The 8561-nt window shown below is 36.8% G+C and overlaps 1 protein-coding gene across 6 annotated transcripts in view; it reads left to right on the top strand.

Annotated features, from left to right (window-relative positions):
• Positions 1–679: 679 nt before the first annotated feature.
• Positions 680–8561, top strand: part of LOC132142530 (LIM domain only protein 7-like) — a 29927-nt gene continuing 22045 nt past the window's right edge. For 5 of the 6 annotated variants that reach the window (XM_059552471.1, XM_059552470.1, XM_059552468.1 and 2 more), the window contains exons 1-8: positions 680–832; positions 1528–1601; positions 3828–3898; positions 4022–4091; positions 4469–4575; positions 6361–6391; positions 7196–7309; positions 8287–8485. In XM_059552471.1, the coding sequence (XP_059408454.1) occupies positions 1533–1601; positions 3828–3898; positions 4022–4091; positions 4469–4575; positions 6361–6391; positions 7196–7309; positions 8287–8485 (661 nt within the window). In that variant the 5' untranslated portion in view covers positions 680–832; positions 1528–1532. Of the gene's footprint in view, positions 833–887; positions 1003–1527; positions 1602–3827; positions 3899–4021; positions 4092–4468; positions 4576–6360; positions 6392–7195; positions 7310–8286; positions 8486–8561 lie in introns of those variants that run through there. The other variant, XM_059552466.1, reaches the window with a different exon arrangement.

Genomic DNA, 8561 nt, shown 5'->3' with positions numbered 1-8561 from the left:
TTATGTTATATATAAACTACCAATTTGCATCTTTGGGTAAATACATGATAATAAAATAAAAAATATAAAAAAATATAACACATATAGCAGGTGGGCCAAATAATATCTGTCAATATTTTTATACAGATAACTGCTGATATTGTGGTGTATCCTGATGCATCAGCGTTCTGCCCAAAACTCATCTGTGAGGTTAAAATCTCTTAGCAGAGCAGACCACAGTCTAGACCTAACATGTATACTGCGTTTTTTTTTTTTCATAGATCGTCTAGCCTAGTTTCCCCTAAAACACACCAGCGCCTGTGTTCATATCCAAATAAAATTTGAAAGGATAAAATATTCATTATGATTTCATTTTCATGGTAAATCTTATAAAAACATGTAGCTGAATGTGTGCGGTCATTTTTTTAAAATAATGTCATTGATTTAAAAAAAATACTGAAATCCCCTGACTTTACTGGAATAATTAGACACGTTGTATTAAGGGTTAATGTGCTAAGATGTAGTGAAAAAAATGTTTGGTCCCTTTCGTTCAACAAGATGACAACGTTGCTGAAATAAATATTTGTCGCCACCTGCTGGTCATTGCTGCAATAGCACACGAGCCCATGGAGTACTTGTGTCATCCAAGTAAAAGCAGCAGGGGGCGTGGCATATATTTAAGCAACTCATCATCACCACATATGCACTTGCCTCTGCAAGCACGCAAACTGTCCTGTCTGCTCGCCACCTCTGTTTCATCACCGAACAAGGACTTTTCTGTTCCTGCACACTTCAACACGCAAGTTTGGTGGAAAGAGAGCTGCACGAGCCAGTCTCCTGCAGGGACTTCAAGGTGAGAAACTAAAGAGCAATCAATGTCTGCAAAATATTAAAAGAGTTGTGTTGAAGGCACGCGCGCTCTAGTAGCAGGAAACACCTTGCGCTTTCGAGTCGAGACATCTGCGAAGTCAAATATAAGATACTAACAGGAAATCAATAAACGATTGAAAAAGAGGCTAACAGGTAAGTTTTGAATCATTCCACCTTAGATGCTTGTAGGGTGCAACAGGTGCGGCCTGTTATGAATCATATGAAGCATATTTTGGGGTTGCAAACATGGAGGTGATGGAAGTTCCTTTGAACCCTTTCAGAGTCACGTTTGTCTGCTGGTGGTGTTTTTGTCCAAATCCCAAATTATTGTTCGATTAGATTAGATGCTGCTAATATAATATTGATTGATTTTCTGTAATACATACCGTTTTGTCTTTCACTGTTTTAAATTATAGCTATGCTTCCAACACTGAAACTCAAAATCACTGCTGATTGTCAGCTGTTATTATATTTATCTATTATTATTATTATTATTATTATCATCAACATCATTATAGTACACAATTTGATTAAAGCAGCCTGGATCTGAAATGATTTTGTTTTAAGTAACTTTCAGTAATATATAAACTGTATAGTCCCCCCCCTGTCCTTGAATGTAATTGGTCTCTAAATGGGGTTCAAATACTCAAAGGAGTGTTCATTGTGAAATGCACACAGGTGTGATGGAGTGGCGTCAGCAGTCTGCAGTCAGCTGTGAGCTGGCGTTCCAGGAGGCACAGAGATGGACTGAGGTAATGACATTATTAGCAAGCACTTCCTCCATCTGGCTGCAAAATTGCAAGTCTTTTTTCCCCCCTTATCCTCTGGTGAGGTAGATTTTTTATTTTTATTTTTATTTTATTTTTTGTGCTCAGGGAATTTAATGCTTTGCGTATGCAAGTCAATAATAAAAGTTTTTTTTAAATAACCTGACAGTTGTTATTGAAGCTTTAGCCCAATAAGCCCAGCTTTAGTTTCATGTGCACTTTTTAGAATGCCAAAAATAAATAGACCGTTAAGTTCTCCAGAAATGCTTTATTTCTTGAATGTTATTTTAGGAGGACTAATGAAATGGAAACTCATCATGATGTTCCCTTCTGTCTTGAATGCTTATGTTTTTAAAGCAGTCTTCGATAACCTGGAACATTTGTGGTTGTCTTCCTTTATCAGCTATAAATCATTTGCAAAGTAGCCAAATGCCATCAACTTCATCGTCTTTAACCGTTGATTGTTTTGAATAATGATGTAAGGTTTTGTTTGCTTTTATCAAATTGCCTTTTATTACGTCACTTGCAGTCTGCAGCAAGACAATTTGTACTGTGTTTGTATTGCAGTAGTGTTTTAGGAAACCAGTTTGTAATTCAGTGGTGTTTGACGACTTATGATATCCATATCAATCATTCTAATATGCTCATCTGCTGCTCTAAACAACCGTCAAACCATTGTGCTGCTTAATATTTTGAGGAAATGGTTATACATGATTCTTTATAGAAAAAGTTATAATATTTTTTTTTTAGCTTTGCATGATGAATGCTGCTTGTTTTCAGCTAACTGCACTGATGAAGTCTCGCCCCTAAGATCTAACCACCATTTCCCGGTCAAGTCACTCCTATGCCACCTAGAATAGAGTTGTTATTTATTAATTTTTTTTGCATGTGATTCAAACAGAAATAAGAACTTCTCTATGCTTTGAAGTGTTTTTGGAAATGTATAAGCCGGGATAAAATAATGCAATTGTCAGTAGCTCTTAGATCTTTTAGATTGTGCCTCGGCTCTCTCAGGTCTCTTTTGATGTGGACCGTACACAAGCAGCCATTGATGGATTACATTCCATGTGCCCAAACAAGCTGATGATCAGGATGCAGAATTGGGCCGGCATCAGGCATAGATGCTTCAGTGCATCTCAATCTGAACACAAAGGACCCCCGAGTTGTTTGCCACATTCTGCTTGCCAAATGTCCACTCCACCACATGACTGGTACGGTCAGGTGCTCTTTGCTTGGGCACCTCAGTCTCCAAACATGTTGTACTGTGTGGCATAATGAAGGGAGACTCTGAGGTCCTGTTTGAATGTGCACAATTCTAATGTGTGGATAGGATGACTTTCAAAATCAAAGCAACCTTACAAAAATGTAAGTTTCTACAATATTTAGTAGTAGCTCATCAGTGGTGACTGTCAGTTTGTTTGTTTTTAGTGTTCCTGTAGCTCAATTGGTAGAGCATTGCGCTATCAAGCGCAATGTTGGGGGTTCGATTCCCTGGTAACACATGATAGGTAAAAATTGATCGCCTGAATGCGCACTGTAAGTCGCTAAATGCATAAATTTATGTGCACATGACAGAAATTTTCTGAAAAATTAATGCAAGATGTAGTCAACCTTGCTGAATGATGGCATGGATTGATTTCTGATTGTGCCATCTGAGGTTAGCAGTGGAGAGAGTTTTAAGTAGTGTGTTTTTCTGATAGTGTTTTAGATGGGGTTTTTTTGTCTCATAGTTTGTTTTGCTTGCTTAATGGCAGTAAAAGCAATAATGTGGTGTGCTATTGCATATGATGACTGAAGATCAGAACGTGCTGTGAAATAAGTCTGGTTGGTGTAGAAAGTAGCATGCCTCGTGTTTGAGAGGGCCTGTGGTTTCCTGTCTGTGGACATTCACTCAATGAAATGAATTCTTACTCCGTAATCGGTATGTGTTGCTGACAGGATTTGCTTTTATTAATAAAGTATTATATATTTAATGTTACACTAAATATATACACTTACATTGATCATAAGTTTTGGGCCTGTAATATTATCTTTTAATGTTTTTGAAAGAAGTCTTCTGTGTAGAAAACATTTTTTTTTTCCCGAACCTGTGATTATTTTATTTTCAGGATTCTTTGGGGGTAAAAAAAAAAAAAAAAAAAAAAAAAAGCAGTTTATATGTTGTTAGTCCTAATTTGTGCATGTGATCTGTTTTGGTTCTTTCCTTAACAGGAAGTGACAAAAAAGCAATTTGGGAGTAAAAGTTTTCGAGTGGCTTTAGAGGACGGGGTCCTTCTGTGCGAGTAAGTATTTTTTTTTTTTTTCAATGATTCTTTAATTTCTTTAAGCATAACAATGTGTTGATTTGAAAATTAAAATGAAATTTTTTTGTAGCTGTACTTAAAATATATTTCATCTGTTTTCAGCCTGATTAACACCTTGAAGCCGGGCATCATCAGACGAGTGAACAGGCTCTCCACTCCCATTGCAGGCTTGGTGAGCATATATAAAAGCGTCTTTATCTAAGAATTGGGAATTAGTCAACCAGTTGGTCTCTAATGAAACAAATATTTTATTATAAAATGGTTCAGGTATACTTGTATAAACCCATGTGAGTCCGGAGGTTTCCAGTAGTAAATGCTGAGAAAGTGTGGGATAGCGCCCGACGACCATCTCCTTTTGTCCCCGCCCCTTTTCTAAACCACTAGTCCATCTCTTGTGCCGATCTGTTCTTAGTGGAGCTTCGTCGTCCATGTTTCTCTGCCTTCGCTACTGCCTAAACCGTATTATTTCACTGGGTGGTTAAGAATCGAGGATGATGTCTACCTTTTCATTTCCACTAGCTGCAATTGTCAATTCTGGTCTCTCTTCAGGACAACGTGAATGTGTTTCTCAAGGCTTGTGAGAAACTAGGGCTTAATGAGGCACAGCTCTTCCATCCGGGAGACCTGCAAGATGTGTCCACACGTGTGACTGTCAGGTGAGCGGAGGGAAATGAAAGCAGAACTTCTTATTGCCATTTTTATTCCCCCTTTGTTACACTGCTATGCAGTAAATGGTTGATCTGTTATGAACTGTCAAAGCTGGATTTGTCTCCTGTGCTTTCGAATGTCTCGTTTGCATTATATTTCAATAATTCAATAAGCCTTAAACATCTGATGCAAACCTGTCTATCTGTATTTACATTTTTTTTTACTGCTTTAGCTGTTTATGTGAAGATAAAGGAAGGAAGTCTTTTATATGCCTGCAGGAAGAGAGTTTTTGAATACATTTGAATAATGTTTGCAGTCTGATTACATTTAAATACCAAATGAAAGGCTGGATGGGTCCTGTCACACATTATATGTCCAGCATCAAACTCAAACAATGATACCTGACCAACCCAGACAAATGTTTTAGTCAAGTTCCCTTATGAAAATGTATTTTGAATAAAATCTAAAGGCATTCAATGGCAGAGCAGTCATTCGTGATACATTGACCTATAGTGTGTCATTATTATGATCAGGGCCAGAGAAGATGTATTCGGAGCATAAACCTCTCTTGGGATTAAACATTAGTCAACTTGAAATGACTTTCATGGCTCAGTTCGCTTTCGATGGAATTGTTAAAGTTTTATCTATATAATGCATGATTGGGGAAAATATTGAAAAGATTATGAAGACAAACGTTCCGTGTTGGAATAAAGTTATTTAGAAGAAATAAATTGTTTAAAGGGGCCATATGATGCTACATGCTCTTTTACAAGCTGCTTGAACTGAAATATGTATGTGTGTGTGTGTGTGTGTGTGTGTGTACAACCACACTATAATGATAAAAATCCACCTAGTGTTTAATAAATTTTTTAACCTGCTTATCTTTACCCCTTTCTCAAATCAAGTCGATCTCAGATGCCTGTCGGTGTGATGTCACAAAAACAGGCCCCTCCCACGATAGTTTAATTGACCGTAGCGTTTCAGCACAGACTGGACTGGCGTCTTACCTTAGACCCGTATTGATAGAGCCGGAGCAAATCCTAAGTCGCGTCCTGACTCAACCCTGAGCAATAAATAATGTTGTCCATCCCACTGAGAGCTTAAAGTCCCTACCATTGGTCTTGTAGAGGGACGGGGGGCACGAGAGGGTGGAGCGGGGGCACAGTGACCTCTAAATTTAGCTCCATATGACCGTCCCTTCAAACCAAATCCTATGGTGAAGCTACAGTATAGTGGATCTGACTGCTATTTTTAACCTACATACTTTCTCGCAGTCATGTTGGTTAAAGGCTCAATGAAATAATATGCACACTTTCACTTAACAATCTTAGAACCGCAGCTCAAGTTCTGTTTTCTTAAAGTCAACATTTCGCTTTTGTGTAATGAGCGTCTGGTGTTAAAATGGCTAAATTCCTTTGTAAAAACATTTGCTAGTTAATGGTGACGAACAGATGGCTCACATGTCCAGCATCAGCATGCTGTGGGAACAAGTATGTTCCTCTGGCAGATAGTTTAGAGTTTCTTTTGAGCACTTGCTGATTACCTTTTGTTAAATTAGCACTGCAAGCTCTGCATATCATGCTTATTGTAAATGCAAATCAGTGTGCATGATTGGTGACTTACTGTAAAGCTTATGTGCTTTGTAGTTGAGGTCCATTTCTAGAAATGACTTAATTTATTGGAGGGTATAGGGTGGATTTAGTTGCTGATGCTGTTAGTGTGAGCTGGAACTGATCGGAGTGTCTGACATTGAATGTTCATCACATTTAACTTCCTTCTCTATTTCTGCTTAGACGTGAAGAGACAAGCAGGAGACTGAAAAATGTAAGTTTTTCTGCTATTAAAATCTTGTTCTTATTTGCAAACCAATAACTTCTGAACTAAATGGTGCATGGTTTGTTTTTCTGTTAGCTCAGCTTGGCCTTTGACTCTTTAGTTTGCATACCAAACAATTGTTTTCCGTTTTATCTCATTGCGCTCTTCTGCAGAAGGTGTTATTAGGGTGCCATTTAAAGCCGCTTGATGTACTGCTTTGCATGCACTGTATGAATTAATGACTCGATCCAAGTCCAGCATTTGGAAATGGTAACAATTGTTTAATTTAGAAAAGTGTTTTAGTTTTACACCTCCATATGGTTTTCAAATCACTTACTGTATATGCTCATGAGTCTCCGATTGTTCTCCAGTGCACTCATGATTGTTTCAAAGTAAGTAATATTAGGGGAAAAAGATTCTTTGGTAATGTTGATTTACTAATATTTGATTTCTCATTTGAATAATTCATCTTAGAGATGCAACAGGCACCACAAAGCCCTGTTGTCTCCATTGTCTTATGTTTCCACATTCCTGTTTCGTTGGCCCCCTGTATGTATGTGTGTGTGTGTGTGTGTGTGTGTGTGTGTGTAAACAGTCATAGTTGAAAACAAGAATGTAACTGGGACACAGAAGCCATTCATGCCACACACAATCACACACAACCCTGAATTCTCAGAGGCTTTTATGCCATCTTATGTTAAAACTTGAAATTACAGATTCAAATTTATTTTCATCTTTGTTTTGAATTGTATTTTGTCATTTGTTTGAAGACTTTTTTTTTTTCTCTTTCTATCGTGCTGGTATTTCATACAGGTTTTGATAACTATATACTGGTTGGGCAGGAAGGCCCAGTCTGATCTGTTTTACACTGGACCACAGCTGAATCTAAAAGCCTTTGAAGGTTTGCTGGGCACAGCATTATCTAAGGTATTTACTTTAGATTTTTTTTTTCTCACTCCCCTTTTCCTTTTTCTTTTTTTATTCAGGGAAGTGCTATGTAAGTTGATGTGTTCATGACCTAAAATACCTTTTTAATAGAATGAAACTTTTTTTTTTTGTTCTTTTTTTTTTATTATATAAAATAATCAAGTATGTAATTATCAGCATTGTTCCACAAAAGTAAGAAATGTCTGTGTTTTTTATAGTTTAAAATGCCTTCAATGTAATGAATTTACTTTTAAATAATTTAAATATCTAATAATAATAATAAATGAGTAGTATAATTGTATTATTTTCTAAATATTTAATGAACAACTCAAGAGTTGTCACACAAACAAAAAAATTAGTTTTTATAGCATAAAATACCTTATTTTTTTTAAATATTTTGTGATTATTATATAAAATATTTATAAAATGAGGATATGTCTTAGAATTTTGCAAATGACTTCATAATTTGCTAAATTCTAAGACATATCCTCATTTTATAAATATTTTGTTTCTAGCTTAACTTTTTTTAAATTTATTATTATTATTAAATATTTATAAAATCATCAAGGTTGTAAGTCTGAGATTTTGTTGCGTAAATTATAAAATGTCTATTTGATGCTTTTTATAGCTTAAAACACCTTGTCATTTAATTTTAAACATTACACACAGTTTTACAGTTTAATTTCTGTTAAATGTTTATGCATTGCATGCGTGTTTTACAAAGGTCATCATTCAGGTCCAGAAATTCCCATTAGTTGTGGCTACTGATAAAATGATTGTCAAGCATAAGTCAGTGGTGTCACTCCCCGCATAGTAATTATCACTTGCCGACTTATTACTCTGTATGTAGGTGATTTTTCTTCAGTCAGTAAAATAAAATAAAAAACTCTGTAAAAGTCTACTGAAGCTCACATCTGTTCTCTAAAACTCACTTTTCAACGCTCTGAGCTTTTGGCTCTTTCTTTACTTTCTTCCAGGCTCTGGAGGAGTCAGTGCAGTCTAAGTCGAGTGTGAGGGACAGTGGGTACGCGGAGGGCTGGTTTTCTGACCGGGAGCATCTGTTCAGTCTGAAGCAGTCGGGCTACAGGAGGGAGGACTCAGTCGAGAGCCTGGACTCAGTGGAGTCTCGCACACTCAGTGGGGCTTCAGACTGCACACTTACAGCTGGCAGTGAAGGTAAGACTGGATGTCGTGTATGTTGATGTTATTAATTGTGTAATACCCTTTTTACTGTACTTGTGATCTTTTTGAT

The sequence above is a fragment of the Carassius carassius genome, chromosome 6 (assembly GCF_963082965.1).
Source record: "Carassius carassius chromosome 6, fCarCar2.1, whole genome shotgun sequence".
Taxonomy (NCBI): Eukaryota; Metazoa; Chordata; class Actinopteri; order Cypriniformes; family Cyprinidae; genus Carassius; species Carassius carassius.
The sequence above is the reverse complement of the archived record's forward strand: the minus strand, read 5'-3'. Positions and strand labels throughout refer to the sequence as shown.